The 25055-nt window shown below is 40.6% G+C and overlaps 2 protein-coding genes across 3 annotated transcripts; one reads left to right on the forward strand and one right to left on the reverse strand.

Annotated features, from left to right (window-relative positions):
• Positions 1-6674: 6674 nt before the first annotated feature.
• rcan1b (regulator of calcineurin 1b) lies at positions 6675-11200 on the reverse strand. 2 transcript variants are annotated; one of them, XM_081614455.1, is made up of 5 exons: positions 10853-10984; positions 10112-10164; positions 9367-9540; positions 8961-9120; positions 6675-8227 (listed from the first exon to the last, which is right to left on the reverse strand). In XM_081614455.1, exons 2-5 carry the CDS (start codon positions 10142-10144, stop codon positions 8043-8045), a joined length of 552 nt encoding a protein of 183 aa, XP_081470581.1. In that variant the 5' UTR covers positions 10145-10164; positions 10853-10984; the 3' UTR covers positions 6675-8042. The 2 variants fall into 2 exon arrangements, with proteins under 2 accessions (XP_081470581.1, XP_008428718.1); XM_008430496.3 differs by lacking the exon at positions 10112-10164 and having other exon boundaries at positions 10853-11200.
• Positions 11201-12465: 1265 nt separating this feature from the next.
• Positions 12466-24433, forward strand: LOC103477420 (uncharacterized). The gene is made up of 6 exons (XM_008430539.2): positions 12466-15101; positions 20917-21026; positions 21194-21319; positions 21770-21876; positions 23116-23297; positions 23377-24433. Exons 1-6 carry the CDS (start codon positions 12912-12914, stop codon positions 23536-23538), a joined length of 2877 nt encoding a protein of 958 aa, XP_008428761.1. The 5' UTR covers positions 12466-12911; the 3' UTR covers positions 23539-24433.
• Positions 24434-25055: the final 622 nt, after the last annotated feature.

Below are 25055 nucleotides of genomic sequence, written 5' to 3' on the forward strand. Positions count from 1 at the left end.
TAACTTTCTTGATTTTTCACAAATCAGAAAAACGTTTCACAAATCCCAAACATGGTTTTCAATATCCATCTTGAAGAGGAGAATAATCTAATCCAGGTTTGAAGTGTCTATGAGTTGTATTTTTTTTATTAGAAAAGTTTTAGTAATGAAAGAGGTGCCAAAATTGGTGAAAATCAAATTTTAATACGTTTTCACAAATCAGACAAAGTTTTAACAAATCCCAAACATGGTTTTACATATTCTGCTATTAGAGCAGAATAATTTAGTCCAGGTTTGAAGTGTCTAGGTATAGTAGATTTTGAACTACAGTCGATTAATGATGCGGAAGGTAGTAAAAATTAAGTGGAATCGCATATTTAAATATGCTGAACTATGTACCAATGAAAATAAAAAAAAAAACCCGTAAAAAATAGAATTGTTTATAAATGTAGCTTTGATAGATGTTTGAATAAGGTCTCCAGCAACAAAAAAGAGTGTAATGATCGATTACATGCGCTGATCTATTATTTTGCCTGCTACACATATAACGCTGAGTGGAGTGGTGGACTGCTCCAAGATGGCCGCCCTCAATCATGAGGCATCTATTCTTATATTATGTCTATGGTTGTACCTACCTGTTCATTCTAAATAAGAGCTAGTTTGAATTGAATTTCTTCCAGGTTAAAATTAAATTATTCATGTTCATAGGTTAGCAACTTATAATTTAAATGAAATTCCCAGTTTCAACATTAACAGGTGATCATTGACCTCTGATGACCTCTAGAAACTTTTGTTTTAATATCTTCAAAGCCAAAGTAGCACAAACAAAAATTTTTGCTGCAAAATTTGAGTGGGTGAGGGAGCCTTTTTGGGGAGTTGGTTCTGTATTTGTATGGCCCGGCTTCCTCTATCTGGTTATGTGGGGCTTTTATTCTCGCTTTGTTTGGGAAAGTGGGATGGGGGGTAATTTTTTGTTGGTATCTTTTATTTTAAAAAATATTTTACGTTTTTCAATACTCTGTCAGGCTAACACATGAGTGCACTGAACCCATTCTGTTAAAAAGTCTCTGTGTATCATAACACATCATTGCAAGGCGGTGGCATAACTTTGACCAGTTGGAATGTCAGGGGTTTGGGGCATGTCTTAAAAAGGGCTCAAGTATTTTCTCATCTAAAGAGCTTATCGGCGGACATTATATACCTTCAAGAAACGCACATAAGACCAGGCAGGGAGGGGTTACTGAGATGCAGTTGGACGAACCAAATTTTTCAATCCACCTTTTCTGGTAAAGCTCGAGGGGTGGCAATTCTGATTCATAGAATAGTTCCATTTAGACACATTTCTACTGTGACTAACCCAAATGGCAGATTTATATTGGTAACAGGCTGTTTATATTCCTTTCATGTCACGCTTCTTAATGTATATGGTCCTAATTTTGATGACCCAGGCTTCTTTAGAAAAATATTTAATTTGGTTCCTGACCTGGCTGATACACATTTAATTTTGGGAGGGGATTTTAACTGCGTGCTTCATACCTACCTGGATAGATCAGCTCGAATGAGACAGCCACCCTCCTCCTCCTCTGTGGTTTTGAATACCCTCATGACCTCAACAAATCTGGTTGATGTTTGGAGACTGCAGCATCCAGTGGAGAGGGACTGTTCCTTTTTTTCAAATATGCATAAGTCCTATTCAAGAATAGATTATTTTCTACTTGATTCTAAATTAATACCTAATGTAATATCTTCTTAGTATCATAAGCTTTTAATCTCGGACCACAGTTTCACTGACTCTCGATCTTAACTATAAGAAACAACAATATTTCTGGCGTTTTCACCAATCCCTACTATCAGAGGAGACATTCTGTAAATTCTTAGTGTCAGACACTAACGATACAAAAGATGTTACAGATTCTACTTTATGGGAAACTTTTAAAGTTGTGATCAGGGGCCATATTATTTCTTTTGATAAGTTCCTGAAAAACTAAAGACGGAAACGCCTCTCAGAAATTGAGACTGAATTAGCATGCTTAGAATCTAACTACAAGTCCTCCTCCAACCCTTCGATTTTACAAAACATTCTTGCACTAAAATATGAATATAATACTACTCTGTCCAGGCAGGTGCTTGATCAGATGTTTAAAATTAAGCAGAAGCACTTTGAGCTGAGTGATGAGCCCCAGAAACTGCTGGCTCGTCAGCTGCGGGGCTTGCAGGCCAACAGGGCAATACATAAAATTAAGTCCAAGGCAGGAAAAATTATAATTTAGGAAAATTTCCCCTACTATGTATGAAGCTAATATAACATTACTACATAAAGAAGGCAGGGAGGAGACAGAGCTTTCATCATGTCGTCCTATTTCATTATTGAATTCTGACATTAAAATATTCGCTAAAGTACTGGCAAATAGGCTAAATAAACATATCTCTTCTATTGTTCATCCGGACCAAACGGGCTTTGTCCCTAAAAGGTTTTCATTTTTTAATATCAGACGGTTAATGAACATTATGTATCATAAATTTGACAGTAAGTTTAAGGGAGCTGTTCTTTGCCTGGATGCTGAAAAGGCATTTGACCAATTGGAATGGCCTTACATTCTGACTGTACTTGAGGAATTTGGGTTTGGTAGTAAATTTGTGTCATGGATCAAAACAATGTATGCTCAACCATCTGCCTCTGTCCTCACAAACCAGGACAAGTCAGAGCCCTTTCTACTGCATCGGGGAACCCGTCAGGGTTGCCCCCTTAGTCCTCTGCTTTTTGTGGTCGCTATGGAGCCCCTTGCCATTAGTATTAGAGAACACTCCCTAATCAAACTAATTCAATTGGGAAACATTGACCATCACATTTCATTGTATGCTGATGATGTTGACCTGAGCAGTCAGTGCCAATTCTCCTAGACCTTATTCAGTCATTTGGTGAGATTTCAGGTTATACTATTAACTGGTAGAGGAGTGAATTTATGTCATTAGGTGCAAGACTTACTTCTGAATTCTTAGATAAACATTTATTTAAGATGACTGACAAACTGAAATATTCTGCCTAAAAACCCCAAACAAATTTTCAAATTGAACTTTTTAGAAAAAGTGGATAATCTTAGGAAAGATGTTGATAAATGGAGAACATTTATGCGGCCCATCATTGAGAGTGGGCCACATAAATGCTATTAAGATGGTGTCCTTGCCTAAATTTTTACATCTTTTTCAGGGTCTGTCTATTTTTTTTAACAAAGGCCTTTTTTAAATCACTGGACTCAATAATTTTGCCTTTTGTCTGGGGCTTTAAAGCCCATAGAATATCAAAAACTCATTTACATAATCCAAGAGAGATGGGGGGGTTAGGATTACCCTGCTTCCAGCACTATTACTGGGCAGCGACTGCAAGGGCCTTGGAATACTGGCAGGAAGGTGATGCTCAAGAACTTCCTGCAAATTCTCCCCCTTGGGTGGCTATTGAAAGGAGTAGCGTTATAAACAGTTCTCTTCTGGCACTTCTTTTCTCAGCACCAATATCTCCTACAAATAGTGGAATAAATAATTTGATTGTTTTAAATTGTTTGAAAATATGGAAACAAATGAAGGTATACTGTAACCTACCAGAGACCTCAGTTCATGCCCCAATTTACCGTAACCATGCTTTTCCCCCATAGTTATTGGATATATCATTTAAAAATTGGAGACTAAAAGCCCTAATTACGCTGAAAAATTTGTATATTAACTAAAAGTTTGCTTCATTTGCAATGTTGAAGAGTTGTTTCTCTTTTCCAGATGCAGATTTTTTTAGATATCTGGAAATTAGAAATTATGTTCGAATTAACATCCCAAATTTTGTATCTCTTCTGGAAGAAAATAAGATATGCAAAATGCTGTTGGTCTCTCCAGAATCAAAAAAAATAATTTCAAGCTTTGTTGACATCTTTGCAGAGCAAATTACATTAATTTTACTACAAACTCCTTGAGGGAGGAGGAGCTGGGTTTGCAGATTGGGAGTGAGGTCTGGGAGGATCTGGTCATGTTCTATCAATGTAAGACATCAGTTAATTCAGTTCAAGGTGTTTCATAGACTCCATTATTCTAAAATAAAATTGCACAGAATATTCCCCTCAATATCTTCAAAATGTGATAAATGCAAGTCCGCTGATGGCTCCCTGGCACATCTGTTCTGGTCATGCCCCAAACTCTTCCAATATTGGTGTGACATTTTTAACTTGTTTTCTGAAGTGTATGGAGGCACGTTGGTCCCAGATGCCCAGATTGCATTGTCTGGATATTCTCCTTCACTTAGGAGCCGCAGCAAACGACTGTGATGTATGGAATGGTAACGGCTAAGAAAGTAATATTGAGATTGTGGAAAACGGACAAGGTCCCTCAGTTTAAAATGTGGTCAAGTGATTTCACTGAGATTCTTCATTTGGAGAAACTGCGGTATGATGTTGTGGGCTCCACTAATAAGTTCTGTAGCATCTGGCAGCTGGTTTTGGACCATCTTTCTCAGTCTAAGACTGACCCCCACGCTCGCTCAGCCTCTTAGTATGCCAACCGTGCCTTTATAGACAGGTAGTACCATCCTAAAGTGTAAATGGTAACCAGCGCAGTGTATCCAGTTATTTAGATAATTGCCTTGACTTGTTCTTATTTTATTTTACTTTTAGTTGTTGTATGTTTTTATTTGTATTGTTGTATTGATAAGGGTATATTTTTTCTTATATAGTAATTTGTTAAATATGTATATGCTTCATACTCTTGTGTATGATTTATGTATGCTGTATTTTGAAAAACTAATATATATATATATATATATAAAAAATGTGATAACCCCCGCTCAGTAATAAAATGCTCTGACCCAGAGCTGGGATGAGGGGAAGGCGTGCGGCAAAACAGCTGACATTGATTCAACTTTGATCAGACGTTGATCAGACATCAGCATTTCAGTCATTAGATTTCAACGACAAAACAACATTGATTCAATGACAGTTTCAACGTTAGTTACTTGGCTAGAGGTGGATGATTGTTTGATGGTTGATCCACCGTCATTTGTCGACTTCAACAAAAAAATCAACAATTCTAACTATTTTTCAACGTTGATTTAACATCGTGTGCTATCTGGGTAGTCTTTGAAAGCGAAAAGCTGTGCAAAAATCTGGATTCCATGTCATTTTCTCTCAAGTCTTTACACTGTCAAGACCTCCTGATGGCAAAAGCAAAAAAGCTCACTGACTTTGAACGTGGTAGGATTGTTGAGCTGCATAAGCAAAGCCTCTCACAACGTGCCATCGCTGCTGAGGTTGGACGCAGTAAGACAGACATTTTGCATTTTTTAAAATGATCCTGAGGGTTATGGAACAAAAAGGTCAAGTGGTAGACCCAAAGAAATGTCACCAGCTCTGAGCCGCAGGATCCGATTGGCTGTCCGTCAAGAAACAGCACGATCCTCCACCCAAATGAAAGCCATTACTGGTGCTGACTTCAGCCCAATAACCATCAGACGGCATCTGGAGAGAGAGAAGGGCTTCAGAAACAAAAAACGTCTTCAACGCCACAAAATTTCCCCTTTGGACTTTGCAAGGATGCACCAAACATGGGACATTGAAAGGTGGAAGAAAGTTGTCTTCTCTGATGAGAACAAATGTAACCTTGATGGTCCTGATGGCTTCCAACGTTACTGGCATGACAAGGAGATCCCACCTGAGATGTTTTCTACACGGCACAGTGGTGGGGGCGCCATCATGATCTGGGGTGCGTTTTCCTTCAATGGAACAGCTTCAGGTTGTGCAGGACGTCAAACAGCAGCTGGTTATGTGGAGATGTTGCAGCGGGCGTCCCTCATGACTGAGGGCCCTCGTCTGTGTGGTAATGATTGGGTTTTTCAACAGGACAATGCTGCAGTTCACAATGCTGCAGTTCACAATGCTGCAGTTCACAATCCCCGCCTGACAAAGGAGTTCTTCATCACTTTTTTGGACCATCCTGCATGTTCCCCAGATCTAAACCCAACTGAGAACATTTGGGGATGGACGGAAAGGGAAGTTTACAAAAATGGACATCAGTTCCAGACAGTGGACGCCCTTCGTGAAGCATCTTCAACACTTGGAGCAACGTTCCCACTGGCCTCCTGGACACACTGGCATCAAGCCTAAACCATTGTTGGAAGTCATCAACAAGATGGTGGAGCTACTCTTTAATGAGTCCCTTTTTTTGACACTTTGATTTCTGTTTTGGGGGGTTTTCTGGTTTTTTTAGCTATGGTCTTAAACTTTTGATCAGCTGAAAAAAATCATGTTTGAGTGTAAATGCAGTTTTCAATTAATTCCCTGCTCAAAAGTTCTTGTGTCTTACACTGATTTCTTCTTTTAACATTGTGAAGCTCTACTTAGAACCTTCTTAAGATCCAATAGTGCAAAATGCAAATTCTTGCAGTTTTTTAACTGGTCTTAAGATTTTGATATATATATATATATATATATATATACATACACAATTCCCTCTTATATGAAGTTCTGTTTTTCCATATTCAGGTTTCTAGTTTTGATACCTTTTGCAGTCCTTCAGCTTTTTATCATGTTTTCTATTTACGCTTATGTTTCTTTTGTCAGGCTTTAAAAACAGAACCCGTCGCAGCTGTCTGTTTGGATCCACCAGATTTGTATAAAAATAATTATATGCCTATAATCATCAATGCTGAGATAATACAGGAAGAAGTTTCTCAAACTTCTATTTATTGTTGTTCCACAAACAGTATGTTATATTTATCAATATAAATGTACCAGGACTAAAACGAGACACAGAGCCTTGTGCAGGGATCACATGTAGACACGTTTTCTCACAGTGCTGCTAATCCAGAGCCCCCATAACTTCCACATATATAACAATGTCAACTGTGTCAAGTGATCAGCATTTATATTGGCAGTAATCACTATGACTTTTTAAACAAATAAAACAACATTCCCTACAGAGTGTGATCTCTGTCATTAACAAACATATTTTGAGAAGCTATTAGACGACCTGGTGGTTATGGCCATTCATAAAGCAATGCTGAACACAACACGGGTACATCAGGTCTGCACATCCTGACTAAAATTACATCTGTGCAAACGTGTGCTTTCAGTTACATGTCAACAGCTAGAGCAGGACACACAGTCAAAAAAAGTATTCACACCCCCTAAGCTTCTCCACATTCTGTCCAGGTCCAACCACAGTAGTAGTAGTAACAATAATAATAAAGAAAAAAACTTTTCAAAACAAACTACTACATACTTTGTTTTCCCTCCTCTGTTTTTATGTTTACTAAAAGAAGTGAAGCTGAAAGATCAGAAGGTGTGAATACTTTGCTGCAGGAAACATTCATACAATGATCTCACACAAAATCCCAGCAGAAACAAAACAAGCTTTCTGGAGCCTGGATTTTCCAGCCTACCAACACTAATTACATCCATCTGGAAAGAGTCCACCCCCGCTTGGCTTTCTGTTGCACAAGGAAATGCTGCCACAGGAAGTATGGGTGCCTGCTTGGTTCAGCAGAGCAGATATGTAAAGCTCAGTCATCAGATGAAACAGCAGCAAAGTCATCTGGCAAAGCAGAACCAAGAGTTCATCAGCAGCAAGAATTCACTCCTTCAGTTCCAGTCACCTGACCAACACATTGTTCATATTGGAAATTAAAGCAACCATACAATAAAGTGAATGGATGATTTAAGCTGGGCCTGATTTAACACTGGATTTCACCAAAGCAGAATCAGGCAAGCTGGATGAGGACAAAGTCAGGGAGATTTTACAACGGTAACATTTCCTTCAGCCCTCAAACCCAAACACTAAATATCACCTGATGGCTAAGCACAATTGGTTCTAACAGGAAACTCTCATAATGTAGTTCCCATTGGACAAGAGTCCAATCAGCAGCTAGTTTTCTGTCTCCATCTTTGAAGACACGCCCCTCGCCAGGATACCTACGCTCCCTAGAGGGCGCTCTTTAATCCCCCAAACCGTCAAAGAATCTTTGTGAGAGCATGGTCAGCTCTTGACCAATGACTTCATGATAAAACTTTGTACTCTGCTGTGGTCACTGTTCACTGCTCCACCCGGGGGGTGTAGTCGGGGCGTCGAGTCTGGATGATCTTTGGCCGGGGGGGACAGGGCTTGTCCTCCTGGTTGCTGTCGGGAGCCGCCGAACTGTCATGATGCTCATCCTCACACACATGGACGACCACGCTGGGGGTAGTGGGCGTGGCTGTGTGAAGCTCATACTTCTCTCCTGCAGCACAGAAAAGGAGCAATAACATAATAAATATGTGGAAACACAATGCAGGGTTTGTCACAGTGGGATACAAGCCTGGTAGGCCGCCAGGCTTTGCTTGCCCACCACCAGGCAAAGGTTTGTTTATTTATTTCAAATATTATTTTACATACACCAATAACAGTGATAGCAACGATATCTAAAGAGCATCTTTGGTGAAACTGCAGAAAGAGCAGTGGACGTCTGAAAAACCAATCACAACCAGCAACATTACTAGAAATGTTGGGATTTAGAAAAACACAAAACAATTTCATATTATAAATACTTGGATTTTGTACGCTAAGAATATTTAGTTAAACTTACTAAACTCATTATTGTCCATCTTGGTTATTATTTCTTTTAATTCATTTTATTTTTAATTGTGATCAGCATCACATAGCTTGTTTTAAGATCAACTGCCTTGATAACTCAGTTAGTTCATTGAAGTGCATAAGATTGATATTTATTTTAATTGTATTTTTATAGTTGACGTTTAAATCAAGTCAGTATTGTTTTTCCACTAACATACATTCCTGGTCATATTTTCAAACTCCTGTCAGCTTTGAACATTTTTGAAATGGTGGCCTGCCTGGTGCCTCTCCTGACCGTTCTGTTCAAATGGACAGGCTGATACTTGTGACTCCTGCTAGAAGTGTCAGGTGTCCCAGTTCAGGTCCTTCATTAAAAGTCAAAGGGAAGCCGAGTTCTGTACCTGGTCCAAGTTTGGAGATGGCACACAGCAGGTCGTAGTTGATGACTGGAGTGGCATCCTGAGACTGTTCCCAGCCGACCGGAGGGGAGGCAGGAGGGGAGATCAGGAACTGCTTCTCCGGCTTTGGAGGCTCCAGACGAGGACTCCCAATGTGGACAGACTATAGCAAATAAAAACGAAAAAACAGGTGAACAAGCCAGCCTGATCAACAGTTTTTAGTTTCACAGATCAATATATTTCAAATATCAAACATTATTGAAAGTAATGTTTGATGACCAGAAACCTACAATTCTCTAAAATACTGCTAAAAGTTGCTGTCTAGGTAATTTCTTAAACACATTCTCTTTTTATTCAGCAAACTGTTAGGAAAGGTGGAAGACCTTCCAGCCTGGAACTCAAGCATCACCTGAGGAAAGTACAGTCTCATTTCTTTCCCGTTGAAGTCCGTCTTGTGCAGCCGGAGCCTCGCCTCAGCTGCTGCCAGAGCGTCTCTGAAGCTGATCCTGACCCGTCGAAACGACCGGAAATACTGGAACTGAACTTCTGGGTCAAATGAACGGAACAGGGACTCAAAGCTGGCCTGGAAAAAATATATACAACAAGAACAGACTGTAGCTTATCCTCAAATCCTTTCAATTATTTCACCCTCAACTCTTCTGTCATGTTACTGACCAATACATTAATAGAGAGATTCCATGAGTCCGTGGTATTAATAACTAGCTTCAAATGATAAGGAATCAACTAGTGTTTTAAATAGAAATTTTATACAAAGTTTTTTCATGTAATAAATAAATTTCACACAACAGAATGACACTAAAAGTGCTAGTGATATTGTTTTAAATCTATTTGACATTAAGTTGGAAACTATATACCATTCTTTAATTTTCCATAAATTTCAACATCCCACAGAAGGAAACATATACGCCTTCTTTTCTGCTAAGGTTTTACGTTTTTCTTTATTATAAAATCTAAACATACAAAAAAATAAAACAGCGATCTAGAATTTTTTTTTAAATCCTTAAGTACACATTTGTCAAAAATGTAAGTCATCCTTTAAAGAAAAAGTAAGTCAGGTAACATTTGTGGCTCTAAAGTTATATTTAGCTCGACAGGAGGCAATTATGGCTCTTAGGATTGTAAATGTTGCAGACCTCTGGTCGGGTCAGGAAGAGGGCATCTATCATCTCTGCAGACTCCACACATCCTGGACACAGACTTTTACCTTCAGGTCAACTCTAACAAGCAGTGGTTTCAAAAACAAGAAAAGTTTCTTCTTTCAGGCTGACTGCCCTCAGATACTGTGATGTGAAACAAAATAAGCAGATTTAGGCTACCACAGCCTTTATATTTTGAGTTTTTATATAAAAGTGAAGTGGCTGTACAACACACAAACAGATCCTTTAATCCTTTTACTTCCTCTAAAGTTTATACTGTACAGCAGGGGTCACCAACTCCAGTCCTCCAGGGCCACCTGGTCTCTGCTCAAACACACCTGGATCAGATAAACTGATCGTTTCCAGCCTAATGCAGAGAGGAATGAATGCTGGGGAGGAAATTCAGACATTTTGGAGCAGAGGTGAATCTAAAGGTTGCAGGATTGTAGTAGCCCTGGAGGACTGGAGTTGGTGACCCCTGCTGTACAATATCTGTACGTAGTGAGCCTTCCTTGTTTGCACACGATCTTGGTGAATATGGACGATTCAGATCTCTACAGCTCTCTAACAAACATCTGAGCTCTATCTGAAATTCAATTACAAGCAGGTGGAATTTATTTTCTACTTTATAAGTGGCAAAAACGCCCTAAAGCCATGTATCATTTCCTTCCACTTCGGTATATGCTGCATAGTTTGATTATGGAAGGAAAACCCGGTAAGATTTCCACCTCTTGTTACCTTCAGACTGCTGACGGTGAACAGATCATCCGGGACCTTCCAGGCGATCAGGGCGTTCAGTAAATCAGTGACCTGAACATCGACCGCCACCTCCTCGGCTCCGTCCACAGCCTGCTGCAGCTCCATCGCCAACAGAGTGAAGCTGAGCTGAGCTAACAGACGGTTAGCCTGTTAGCTCCTGTTAGCCTAATGACTCCACACTAACCTGCGTCAGGCTGAATCAGAGCTGCTGGGCCAAAATTAACTGAATTATATCTGGACACACAGAAATAGTGAATCTGCTGACATGACAGCTGCTCACAGGATAAAGGACATGGCGTGTCTGCATTTTCTCCCAGGTTCTTCACACACAGTAAACTATCGCCCTCTAGAGTCCTGGAGGAGAACAGCGCCACAAAAACATTGCTGAAGTTCTATTTTTCATTTTTCATCACAGTAAACGGAGTATTATTAAAAAAAGGGGGGGGGATGGGGAACTCAGATTTTTAAAATTGTTTGACTTTAATGTCAGAATCCTGACTTTTTCTTCAGAATATTCTCAAAATTAGCATAATTCTTAGATTGAAGTCAAAATTTCTTTTTTTAGGAAGCCATGAAAAATATCTGTCTACAATTATTTCTATTGTAGATCGACAAAAATGAGAACATTTCCGCAAAATAAATAAATAAATAAAAATCCTGAGACACTTTGAGATTAATCTCAGACATTTTTTAGAACTTGAAAAGTCCTTTTTTTTTCAAAACCTCAGAAAGTTGTTTTTTTTCTCCCTAGCACATTTTCAACATTTGGAGCTCAGAAATTTCCAAGTTTTTTTTTTTTGCATCATGTCTGAGATTATTCTAAAATTTTCTGAGGTTGATGGTGGACATTTACTCCTCCCTTTTATTTTTCAATACACAATGGCCACATTACTCTGTCCTACACAATCCATCCAAATTCAAAAACAATTTCCATGTGTAAATTATGAAGATTTCTTTTCAATCATCTTTAAAGATGAAAGGATAACTAAATATTGAACATGATCTGTTTCATGTCAGGAAGAACACAAGACCCAGGAAAATGTAATATAGACAATTCTAGTTTCTGGTTGGAACCCCACTTTGCTTTCAGGACAGCTTCTTTCCCTCAGGCCTCAGAAAATAATTTCAGGGATTTAGGTCAATATTGACAACACAGCATCACACAGTCATTGCAAGTTTGGCAACTGCATGTCTATTTTTATCTCTTGCGGTCAGCAGCTGAGAGGCGGGGTCAGCCTGGGCAGGTCGCCAGTCCATCACAGGCCAACACAGAGGCAATTGTGCACACACACTTGCACACCTCAGGAGAATTTAGAGAAACCAAACAACCTGAAAGTCGTGTCTTTGGACTGTTAGGAAGCAGGAGAACCCAAGAACCCACTCATGCACAGGGAGAACATTAAACCTCCATGCAGAAAGACCCGGGGCCGGGAATCGAACCCAGGAACCAAGGCAAGCACTACCAACTGCGCCACTGTGCAGAAATTTACTTTTCAATAATATTAGAATTTAATTAACCTAATTGTTTGCACAAAATGTAAACCTAAGAGATGCAAAGTTTTAGTGCAGGTTCTGCTGAGTTGTTTTTTTGTTGTTGTTTAAATGGTGCTGGTCCTTGAATTGCAAAGAGATTAAAGCCTTTGGTCATACGGGGATCAGCCTTGTTTTAATCTCTGAACAGAGAGAGAGAGAGAGAGAGAGAGGAGGTAGAGGAGGAGGAGGAAGTAAGATTGTGCATATTAATATCCAACACTTGCTAGCCGGCAGGAGCACAAGAGCCTCACATCAAGAAGTCAAACAGATCCTTCAGGTGGATATTATTCATATTGTACGCTTGAACTTCTTCATTTCTGGATTTTGAAGAAATCGTACTTCCATGAATATAAAGGTTTGGTAAATATTCATCTTTGCTTCATTTTGGATTTAAAGACTCATCTGAAAGTCACTGAACAAATAGCAATTTAATCAATTGAGTCAATCGTATCCTGGGATCCTGGGCAGCTCTGGATTAAATTCCGTCATTCAGTAAAAGTTCCTCATGGCTCAGTTCAGCTCCCACCAACACCCAGATCTGTCAAACAGAACCGTTATCTACAGCCCAGTAGCCATCTGTTCAGATCGGGACACTCAGAACGGTAAAGAGGATGAGGAGGCAATGGGGGAATTTGAAGAGGTGGAACTAGCAGAGGAGGTAGGTGAAGATGTCTTAATGTTAACTGTGGCAGGACAGGAGCAAGTTGATGCCACTGTGGATGAGTCAAGACAGCAAAGTGAAAATGAGGACACAAGAAGAAGTGAAGTGGCTTCACTACAAAACAAGGAAGAAGAGCATGTAAATGAGGGAACTGAAGTGGGGGATGAAGATCGAGGAAAGTTAGATGAACAGACAAAAGACGAAGAATGTGAGACCATAATAAGTTCATCTCCTGTGTTAGGAGAGGCTAAGAAATATCAAATATCAGACAGCAGTGAAGTCCTCAGGGAGGAAATCTATGCAGAAGAATGTATGGAAACAGATCCAACTGAAACAAATATGTGGGACTCCAGTTTAAAAGAGTTAAATGTCACCTGTCTTGATGTATACCTGGGGCAGTCCGGACATGGGAGAAAATATTCTGATGGAAAAACTTCAGAAGACACGACCCAATATCCTGACCATTTAGAGAGAGACTTGGCCCAACATCTCACTGCAGTAAAGAAAAATATCAGCTCTCAGGGTAACTCATGCCAAAGCAATGACTGCATAGAAGTCAATACACTTAACCAAACCAAAGACAACCAGATAATAACCAACCATCAGGATGAGGTGAAAAACAACGAGAACAGAAAAAACATAAACACCATTTCTAATTCTAATGATCAGTATTCCGATGTGGAGTCAAAGCCAAGAAGTGAAGCAGGTGAAGAGACAAAACCGGGAACACTGCTCGCTGTAACCTTTGAACCACATTCACTGACAGAGATTGGGGTTCAGGAAAGGAAAACAGGGGCCGGAATTGGCCAGGCTGAGACTCTGGAAGACGAGGAAGATGAAAGAAAGACATGCCAAGAAGTTATTGGAGACTTAGTGTTTGAGGGGAAAGATGAAATGGAAAAAGAAATGTCTCATCAGGTTGAAAACCTGCCAGCTGATATTCATGTAGAACCGGGTGAGCCACATGAGCAGGATGTGTCTGTAGATGGACACAAAGATAAGATTTTTGATAAGGAGAGGGACGCATCTGAAATCAATGAAAAAACTGAAGTTTCATTAAAAGAAAATACTACAACAGCTGAAAGAGGTCAAGTGCAGGGGCATCTTTTGCAAGATCTCAGAATGTCTGAAATAGATCCAGGGGACAATCAGGAACTCAGGCAACTTGCTGAAGATAAGAAAGAGACTGAACAAGAACATGCAATAGAAGGAGAAGTTGAAATGGGAGAGGAACCTGTCACTGTTTTAGATGATTACATTATAGAGTCCACTGAGGTCCCAAGCATTCCATTTATAAGATGGCCTTTTGGTACAACTAGTGAGAGTCTGCAGGATAAAGAGCTTCAAAAAGTCACAGTGCACGCTGGAGAAAAGGAAGAGGAAATAAAGAAACAAGTCCAAGAAAAAAAAAAGTGCACAAAACAAAAGGGGGAGAAAGAGAAACTGAAAGAAAAAGAAGAGAAAAAGGATTATCAGATTTTAGAAGACATAAAGAAAGACTCTGAAGTTAAAGGACTGAAGCAGGCAATAGAGAATGGAACTGTGGGGGTACAACCACAACCACTTTGGAAAGAAGGGCAGGGGAAATCGAAGCTGCTGCCAACTATGAGAAAAGATGATGATTGGATTAAAAGAGACCAACAAGGTGAAGGAATTGGAGAGGAGGTGAAGGACTGGAAAAAAGAACTGAGGCCTTTTAGAAAAAATATATTGGCAAATGAAAGGAGAAGCCAACAATGGACGATAAAAAATAAAGTGCCAGAGCTGAAAAGTTCACCGAAGAAGGGGGACTGGATGAAAGAGTTAAAGTCAGTGATCAAAGATGAATCCCAGTCCAAAAAAAAAGATGACCAAGTGAAGAAGAAGCGAGTAGTGCTACTGGAGGATGGCCATTCATATATACCACAGCGGGAGGAGATGACCCCGGACGCAAGAGAGGAGGTCAAGCTCATGTTACAAAGCCCCGTACATCCTAAACGAAGAAACAGCAGAACAATTCAAGATCAGAACCATGAAATCTCTCTCTATGTGAAGGTAATGAATGGAGTTCCCACACTGCACTGCATACAATCTAGTTCTATATACAACAAAACTGGTTTAGGGCCCATACACGGCTCTGGAAAAAAGTTAAGAGACCTCTTAAAATGATTAGTTTCTCAAATTTGACTTTTTATAGGTATATGAGTAAAATTAACTTTTCTTTAATTCTATGAACTACTGACAACACGCCTCCAAAATTCCAAGCAAAAATGTATTTATTTGCAGAACATGACAAAATGGTCAAAATAATGAGAAAGATGCAGTGCTTTCAGACTTCAAATAATGCGAATAAAGCAAGTTAATATTCATTTAGAAACAATAGTAAAATTTTAACTCAGAAAGAGTTCAGAAATCAATATTTGGTGGGTTAACCATGAGGTTTTCAATGGAGTTCAGTGTAGTGGTCTCTTAATATTTTCTAGAGTTGTCAGGTCGCAGGGGTAGCTGCCTAAGAAGGGAGGCCCAGACTTCCCTCTCCCCAGCCACTTCTTCCAGCTCCTCCAAGGGAATCCCAAGGTGTTCCCAGGCCAGCCGAGAAACATGCCCCACTCAGGCCACTCTGGAGCCAGGCCTGGAGGTGGGGCACGATGGCGAGCGCCTGGTGGCCGGGCTTTTACCCACGGAGCCCGGGCGGGCCCAGCCCGAAGAGGAGACGTGGGTCCCCCTTCCAATGGGCTCACCACCTGTCGGAGGGGCCAAAGAGGTCGGGTGCTGTGTGTTACGGCTGGCAGCCGAGGGAGGGGACCCTGGCGGTCTGATCCTCGGCTGCAGAAGCTCTTGGGATGTGGAACGTCACCTCTCTGGTGGGGAAGGAACCAGAACTAGTGTGCGAGGCTGAGAGGTTTCGGCTAGAAATAGTTGGCCTCACCTTGACGCATGGCTCTGTTTCTGGAACCAGTCTCCTTGAGAGGGGCTGGATGTACTTCCACTCTGGAGTTGCCCACGGTGACAGGCGCCGGGCAGGAGAGGGCATACTTGTTGTCCCCCATCTCGGCCCCTGTACGTTGGGGTTTACCCCGGTGAACGAGAGGGTAGCCTCCCTCCGCCTACAGGTGGGGGGACGGGTTCTGACTGTTGTCTGTGTTTAAGGGCCGAACAGCAGTTCAGATTACCCACCCTTTTTGGAGTCCTTAGAGGGGGTACTGGAGAGTGCCCCTCCTGGGGACTCCCTTGTTCTACTGGGGGACTTCAATGCTCACGTGGGCAATGACAGTGAGACCTGGAGGGGCGTGGTTGAGAGGAACGGCCTCCCTAATCTGAACTCGAGTGGTGTTCTGTTGTTGGACTTCTGTGCTCGTCACGGATTGTCCATCACGAACACCATATTCAGGCATAAGGGCGTCCATATGTGCACTTGGCACCAGGACGCCCTAGGCTGCAGTTCGATGAACGATTTTGTCATCGTTTCATCGGATCTGCGGCCGTATGTCTTGGACACTCGGGTGAAGAGAGGTGCGGAGCTGTCCACTGACCACTACCTGGTGTTGAGTTGACTCCGGTGGTGGGGGAGGAAGCCGGTCAGACCTGGCAGGTCCAAACGTGTATTGAGGGTCTGCTGGGAACGTCTGGCGGAGTCCCCTGTGAGACGGAGCTTCAACTCTCATCTCCAGCAGAACTTCGAACACGTTCCGGGGGAGGTGGGGGACATTGAGTCTGAGTGGACCATGTTCCGTGCCTCCATTGCCGAGGCGGCTTATCGGAGCTGCGGCTGCAAGGTTGTTGGTGCCTGTCGTGGCGGCAACCCTCGAACCCGTTGGTGGACACCTTCGGTGAGGGATGCTGTCAAGCTGAAGAAGGAGTCCTATCGGGCCTTTTTGGCCTGTGGGATTCCAGAAGCAGCTGATGGGTACTGGCAGGTGAAGCGGCATGCGGCTCGGGTTGTCGCTGAGGCAAAAACTCAGGCGTGGGAGGAGTTTGGAGAGGCCATGGAGAAAGACTTCCGTATGGCTTCGAGGCGATTCTGGTCCACCATCCGGCGTCTCAGGAGGGGGAAGCAGTGCAGCACCAACACTGTTTATAGTGGGGATGGTGTGCTGCTGACCTCAACTCGGGACGTTGTGGGCCGGTGAGCAGAATACTTCGAAGACCTCCTCAATCCCACCAACATGCCTTCTGTTGAGGAAGCTGAGCATGGGGACTCTGGGTTGGGCTCTCCAATCTCTGGGGACGAGGTCGCCGAGGTGGTCAAAAATTTTGTTCAGTACTTTCATGAAGGGAGCGGGAGATCGACAGGCGGATTGGGGCAGCGTCTACTGTGAAGCGGGCGCTGTACCGGTCCGTCGTGGTGAAGAGAGAGCTGAGTCAAAGAGCGAAGCTCTCGATTTACCGGTCAATCTACGTTCCCACCCTCATCTATGGTCATGAGCTTTGGGTCATGACCGAAAGAACGAGATCACGGATACAAGCGGCCGAAATGGGTTTCCTCTTCAGGGTGGCTGGGCTCTCCCTTAGAGATAGGGTGAGAAGCTCGATCATCCGGGAGGGACTCAGAGTAGAGCCGCTGCTCCTCCACATCGAGAGGAGCCAGTTGAGGCTCGGGCATCTGGTCAGGATGCCTCCTGGACGCCTCCCTGGTGAGGTGTTCCGGGCACGTCCCACCGGGAGGAGGCCTCGGGGAAGACCCAGGACACGCTGGAGGGATTATGTCTCTCGACTGGCCTGGGAACGCCTTGGGATTCCCCCGGAGGAGCTGGAAGAAGTGGCTGGGGAGAGGGAAGTCTGGGCCTCCCTTCTTAGGCTGCTGCCCCCGCGACCTGACCCCGGATAAGTGGAAGAAAATGGATGGATGGATGGATGGATGGATGGATGGATGGATGGATGGATGGATGGATGGATGGATGGATGGATGGATGGATGGATGGATGGATGGATGGATGGATGGATGGATGGATGGATTAAACCAAACACTTTCAGACATGACACAAAACAGAGACCCTAAGCTCAGCAGATTGGTATAAGCAGTCCAGTTCAGCGATTGGATTTGCAATTTTGTTTGAGAAATAAAATAGTTTTACAAAAGCAATGCTGAACACAGAAGAGTCAGCTCATTGGTTCAAGGTCTACAGTTCATCTACATTTCAAAGGGGAGGGACAGTTCAAAGATGTGGCCCATGTACTCTTCAAAGAGCAGCAATGAATAAAAAGACAGTTAAGACAGCTGTAGAAAGGAATTAAATTAGCCATCTATCTTCAGTATCAAAAACTAAATTAAAACTGAGGAAGTGCCTTCCAACTTTATCTTTCTAACATGTACTCTGCATCCCTGACTTGTCTCAGTTGCTTTTACAGTCAATCACACTTTGAGACAAATCAGCTCACATTCTGGTATTCATTTTCAAGAAACAAAAGCAAGTCCAGTGTTCTACTTAAGTATTTAGGATTGTCAAATCCTAGATGATTAAGAATCTACACCAACATTTGCGACTGCCACAACCCAGTAAAGGAATTGTGGCTAAAATGTGCAAATATTTGAAATCCCTTCTAAAAACACTAACTATTGTTACAGTTCAAACACCATTAATATGTATTATAATGCACTGTGTTATTGCAGAAGCTAGCATTTACAGCGTTCTCTTTCCCCACTCATGGAGATACAACCAATCAGTGACAAGAAAATCAATGATGTTCAAGGATTTGCTGCTTTGTGAACACCAGCATATGACATGTCAGTTAGCATTCCACCTATGCATTCCAGCTTCCATTTACTTTAGGTGAATAGGTTGATTATCTACGAATAATTTGGAGCTATGTTATGGAGCTATGAATCCACGACTGTTGAATCACAATAGATGAGGGTCTACTATACTTTTGGATTAGAATATGGCAGAATGCTAAAAAGTCATTTTGACATGAATACTCATGCAAAGCAGCAGACTGAATGGTGAACTGAAATACTTTCAAAGCTTGATAGGTTGAAGAATTGAAAATACTTTTCTTAAACTAGTAGTTCTGGTTGGAGCCTGCCACTGCCAGAAACATCTATAGCAGCCATAGATAGCATCACAACATCTTTGACTGCCATCTTGAATCTAGACAAGCATGTCATAAAGCTCTTTCTGGAACCTAATTAAATGTAAAGAATGCAACCAAGCAATTTGCAATTCAAAGTATAGGGAGACTTCTTTTATCTCCAACCACAAAACTGAGACAAACACTTTTATCAAAAGATCTAGTAATATGAACTGAGGAATTTAGCTCCAACACCAGTTTGCATTTTTGTAAGAACACGCACCTATAGGATCTGTGCCCATGTACAGTATGTGTGTTTGACAGACTGCTTTCTTTATCCTATTAGACCAGTGCTGTTCTAATCCAACAGGCTAGATAGCTTGCTTTACTTTGGCATGCAATCCTAGTGGTAAGGGACAGAATAGCACATTGTGTACAAAGACTTAGTTATTCTATAATGATGGAGAGTTTGAAGAGCAGTTCATTCTGCTCTTCCATAGACCAGAAGTCTTGGAACAAGGGCATGAATTACAGAGGGAATTATCAATGGTCCAATTCCACAATAAGGGGGATTTTGAACTGTGCCTCAAATATTTGCACAACAAGCTTACACACCACGAGACCCCACATTCAAACAATAGACTCATTTATTAGGAGCTCTGGAGCATTGACTGTAGGTAGATGAAAATGTTATGGAATGAGTTTGTGGACTGGATTTCACTGTGTTGGTTGTGTGTACAGGTCAAATCATCAATAATATGACAAGTTCTGATTCAAAATTGTCTCATCTTGTGATAACATCAGGGTTGTCTCTTTTTATTTATGAGATAAAAACCTATGGCTTTGCAGTGTACTTGTGTTATTCTGTTCCCAACAGCAGGTTAATCTCCCCATTCTCACTCTTTAAGCTGATTAACCTGCTATTTGATGCTAAGGAGAACTGCTAATCACAAATACTCACTTCCACTGTATTCATGATGAATGTTTAACACCTCAGAGCCTACTTCAGGCTCTTTTTACTAGGGGAGCACCGATTGCATTTTTTGGCCAGTCATTTAAGTGACGATTGTTAAGTGCAAGCATACAGACAAGACCTAGTGGGCCAGTTTATTAGTCAGAACTGTCTCACAACAGAGCAAAACAGGACAGTGGTTGATTTTTAGACCTTTGCCGAGATAGATAAGATCAAGAGATAAGATCCACTTCACATGTAAGTATTGGATGATTTTGGGAGATATCAGACAGTCTAGTAGCCTGTTGCAGCAGAGGCACGACTCTCCTGTCCATATATAATGGAGTGGACAAGCCTTTCCTGTCTATTTCAAAATAAAATGATTTATTATATTTATTTGTATTGCACATTTCAGCACCAGGATAATTCAAAGTATATGATGAAAACATAAAACAAACAATACTAATGTCAAAACAATGAAAAGTTTAATTACATGCTATAATTAATAATCTCCCAGTTGTAATTAATAAAATAATAATAATAATAATAATAATAATAATAATAATAAAACTATGAAGAAATGGGGTTTCAGCATTGATTTGAAGAAACTGAGTGTTTCAGTGTATTAGACGAATATAAAAATTGAATGCTGCTTCTCCATGTTTGGATCTGATTCAAACGATGAGGGTAAACTTGAATTAGAAATCCTCAGTGGTCTGGATGGTTGATACATCAGGTCCTTAATGTATTTTGGTGCTAAGCCATTCAGTGCTTTATTTCCTAACAAGTACTGTAAAGCCTAGCTACAGGGAACCAGTGTAAACACACTCGAATTGGAGTGATATGCTCTATTTTCTTATTATGAAGAATATGTAAAAAATTAACATAATTTTGTATGCATGTGTTTAGGCAGGAAGTGATGGAAAGAGCATCGGAAACTGTCCTTTTTCTCAGAGAATCTTCATGATCTTACTGCTGAAAGGAGTCATCTTTACTGTCACCACAGTGGATGTTAAGAGGTAACTTCTTGTCATCATCTTTTCACATTAAAATGTAAGCATTTAAAGTTTGTTTTCTTAATTTCTTTACGGCAGATGTGAAGAATAATCCTTTGAAAGAACCTGCATGTGTAAAAAGTTGTTCTTGCATTTTTACACTATTGTTCATGTATAATGTGTACCTTCAGAAAGCCAGCAAACCTACAGGACCTCGCTCCAGGGGTCAATCCTCCTTTCATGACATTTGATGGCGAGGTCAAGGTTGATGTTAACAAGATAGAGGAGTTCCTGGAGGAGAAACTGACTCCACCACGGTATATCCACACACACACACACGCACACACACACACACACACGCACGCACGCACACACACATGCACACACATATATAAGTCTGTCATCACAAGGACTGTGCATTGACTTCCATTTGTTTCTGTAGCCAAACCCTGACCAGTACCCTAAACCTAACCACTACCACTGCATATCTAACTCTACACCTAACCTAAACTCAATTCATACCTTACTCCTAAAGCTAACCCTTAATCCAAAAACAACACTTCTTCGTATGGGGCCCAGTCCTTGGGTTCGATATGGAGCATTGGTTCCTCACAACATACTATTTATTGGAAAAATTGGCTTCACAAGGGGAGAAGTGCTAAAACATGCACAGGCTACATTTATGCCCACTTTGCTCACTACTTTATGCTGCCAAAATTTATTGGCACACAGCTTATTCAGCTCTTTTTTGTTTCTTGAAAAAACAGATACCCCAGACTGGCTCCCAAACATCCTGAAGCCAACACAGCAGGAATCGACATCTTTGCCAAGTTTTCTGCCTACATCAAAAACCCAAGAAGAGACACACATGATGGTAAGACAGAGATTATATGGTTTAGACAAGAAACTGTTGCTTTACCGTTGGTCTCATCCTCTGCATCTGTGCTTAGAGTAACTAAACAGCACCCTCATGTGGTACAGATGTAGTGGTGCAGTCTTTTGGCTTAGTAAAAGTCAAAAGAGAAGTTTTTGATTTGGTGTGGGAATTAACTATTGTTTTTGATGCTATTGTTAATTTTCTCAGACTTTCAGGTTTTTTTATTACCAGTTAACATCATTTGTAAGGTGTTCTTTAAAGTTAAAGTTGTGATGATTATTACACTAATACAGTGCAGGAATTATAGAGGTTCATATTATTTTAGTAATATTTTTAGCACAACAGAATACAATTCCCAGCAGAAGAATTACCTGTGACTATGAACATTTTCAGTGTACATACTCTTGTGATGGCCATAATGACATTTCACCTCCTAATTTTGATCTGGAGAATCTTACCTGATGCCATCTTAATAATTGCTTGCTGTATAAATTTCTAACCCTTTTTATCTCTTATGAACAAGATCTTCAGTTTTATTTGATTGAGATTTAATGACACATCAGCAAAAAGTAGTGCATCATCTAAAATCTCCATATGTGTGATTTTAGCTCCATGTTGAGCTGTCATTGATGCCCATACTAAATCAAATCAAATTTTATTTGTATAGCACATTTCAGCAGCAAGGCATTTCAAAGTGCTTTGCATCATTAAAAACAAAAACACAGAGTCATGTGACGTTGAATAAACAAAAAATTTAAATAAAAATGAAGACATTAAAACCCGCACCCCTTTTCTAACCTTTTAGAACTTTAGTTAAAACGCTGTTTAACTGGGACTCTAACCCTTTACAAACTAGCCAGTGTATCAGAAGCACTGCAGCTAGCAGGGGAGGCAGGGAGAGATGATCAGAACCAAATAAGATTGTGATTGACAGCGCTAAGAACCTCCTCCTGGCTCTGATTGGTTATTTATAGTTAGCACTGTGAACACCGGAAGAAGGCAGAGGAGCTCAGTTTTTCCACATTATCTGTCTGATACCATACGGTCAGTGTCAACAAATATGTAAAATCATTTTTTTAAATCAAAGTTATGTACTGCAGCTTTAAATGTTGAAAGGAAGTTGTTTTTGCTTTTGCTTCCAGTTTGCAAAATGAAGATAATGTATAAATTAAAAAAAATCAACTTGATCTATTTTTATGCTTCAGACTTTTTCTTTCTGTCCCCCTGTAATGAAAGCCTTAGAGAAAACCTTGCTAAAGTCTCTCCGTCGTCTTGATGACTTCCTGAGGACGCCCCTGTCTGAGGAGATTGATGCAGATGCAGTTGGAGACCTGCCTGAGTCCACCAGAAGCTTCCTGGATGGGCCTGAACTCACCCTTGCAGATTGTAACCTGCTACCTAAGCTACACATTCTAAAGGTTTGGTCACTAAAGTTCAATCTCTTCACTGGAGATTGTGTGACCTGCTTTGCTCATTATTCTCTGGTTTCTTCATCAGGTTGTAGTGAAGAAATACCGTGAACTTGACATCCCTGCAGAAATGACTGGTGTGTGGAGATATTTGACCTGTGCCTACTTAAGGAAAGAGTTCACCAGCACTTGCCCTGCAGAACGGGAGACTGAGTTTGCCTACCTGGACGTTGCAAAACTAATTAAATAGGAGCGGGAAAAGGAGAAGTTGGTTTGGAGAAATAAACTGCCCAATTAAAAGAAATCAAAAGTCTTTACTAGAAGGAAAAGATAACATAGACAAATTCAAATGCAAGTTCTGCAATGAGCTAGTTTGAATGTTTAGGGTCAAGATGAGGGGGGAGGAAAGTCAGATTATAACCAAACAAGATCCAATGTGAATTTTTAGTTTTTATAGACAGACAGAGACTTACTAAAAATATATTGATTTGTATGATTGGGTCTTTGTGCACTCACCGGTTGGGATGCATGTTCTGGAACATGATGTTTCTTTACTCACATGATGGCAGAGCCACATTTACAGCAAAATCACTGCATGATATATAACTTACAACAAAAAATGAATATAACAAACAATGAAATGAAACACCTTATACTGTAATCACAAGTCAAGGCCTTGGTCTTTAAACACCTGGTGTCCTTATGTTTTTCTTCACGGTTTCTTATTTCTTATGACTGTGAGTACAGTGGAACCCACCTATTATTAGTTCAGTATACTCATAGATTCATCTGTTGTCAGATTTTTTTTGTGGAACATATATTCAAGTGTTTTGTTTTGTAAAATGTTTCAAAGAAAATCCAGGTTGGTCGGTTGAAATGCCGACCAACCTGGTTGACACACTATTGGCTGGTGTTTGCAAAGCAACCCATCCAGTTCAGTTCATTTTGCTGCTGATTAGCTGTACCACCAAGAGAGACATTATCTTTGCAGTAGTGCTAAGGTAGAGTTCACTGTGCATAATTTTAAGGTGTATTAAGATATATTTGGTGTTTGAAATATTAAAAATAGTGAGCTTTGGGGATTGGGAGACTTGAGTATTTGTAGATTTGGTGTAGAAATACAAATAAAAATCCCTTTCCACACATTAGTAGTTTCAACATTGTGACTTTCTCTTAAACCCGAGTTAGCTCTTATCAGAACACTGTTAAGTGTTAAATAAAATATATTTTGTATACAATTTATTTGATAAAAGTGATTCTGTTTCTGCATGATAGCTAAAATAAAGCCACAAACATGCTTGTAGCCAAATGAAAATGGAAAATTCAGTAGAAATTAAAGATGAGTACAAGCGTCTTTATACGATATGCCTCTTTATAAAAAAATGACATCAGCAATAAAAATAACTTCACCTAGAATTATTCTTCCTGAATTTATTTTTACATTTTTTTATGACAAAGCACAATCTGAAATGTGTCCAATCTATTGCTGCAGTTAAAGCTTAAGTTATTAAAACTCTCATTATATAAGTCAATTAAATATATATGACAAGTGTAGCATTTGTTACTAATATTCATTGGTCCTAAAATACTTTTAATGTCCAGCAGAGAGCTCAGTCAATTTGCCTCTTTGTCAGTTTCTGCTCCTAAGTCTGAAAGTCTGTTGCGGAGACCTTAATGACCAGTGCTTCATCAACCTCCGCCAGCATCAAGAGGGATTTTCCAAAAGACTTGATGCAGTCTACCATACTGCATCATGTAAATACAGTA

Source organism: Poecilia reticulata, chromosome 2 (genome assembly GCF_904066995.2).
Source record: "Poecilia reticulata chromosome 2, P_reticulata-male-v2, whole genome shotgun sequence".
NCBI classification, from domain to species: Eukaryota; Metazoa; Chordata; class Actinopteri; order Cyprinodontiformes; family Poeciliidae; genus Poecilia; species Poecilia reticulata.

Coding starts and splice junctions, on each gene's coding strand:
- rcan1b (XM_008430496.3), bottom strand. CDS start 10,978: ATGGAGCTGCAGCAGGCTGTGGACGGAGCCGAGGAGGTGGCGGTCGAT. Junction 9,541..10,852: donor TCACCGTCAGCAGTCTGAAG/GTAACAAGAGGT, acceptor TATTTTTTCCAG/GCCAGCTTTGAGTCCCTGTT. Junction 8,228..8,960: donor CATCTCCAAACTTGGACCAG/GTACAGAACTCG, acceptor TCTGTGCTGCAG/GAGAGAAGTATGAGCTTCAC.
- LOC103477420 (XM_008430539.2), top strand. CDS start 12,912: ATGGCTCAGTTCAGCTCCCACCAACACCCAGATCTGTCAAACAGAACC. Junction 15,102..20,916: donor AAATCTCTCTCTATGTGAAG/GTAATGAATGGA, acceptor GCATGTGTTTAG/GCAGGAAGTGATGGAAAGAG. Junction 23,298..23,376: donor CTAAGCTACACATTCTAAAG/GTTTGGTCACTA, acceptor TTTCTTCATCAG/GTTGTAGTGAAGAAATACCG.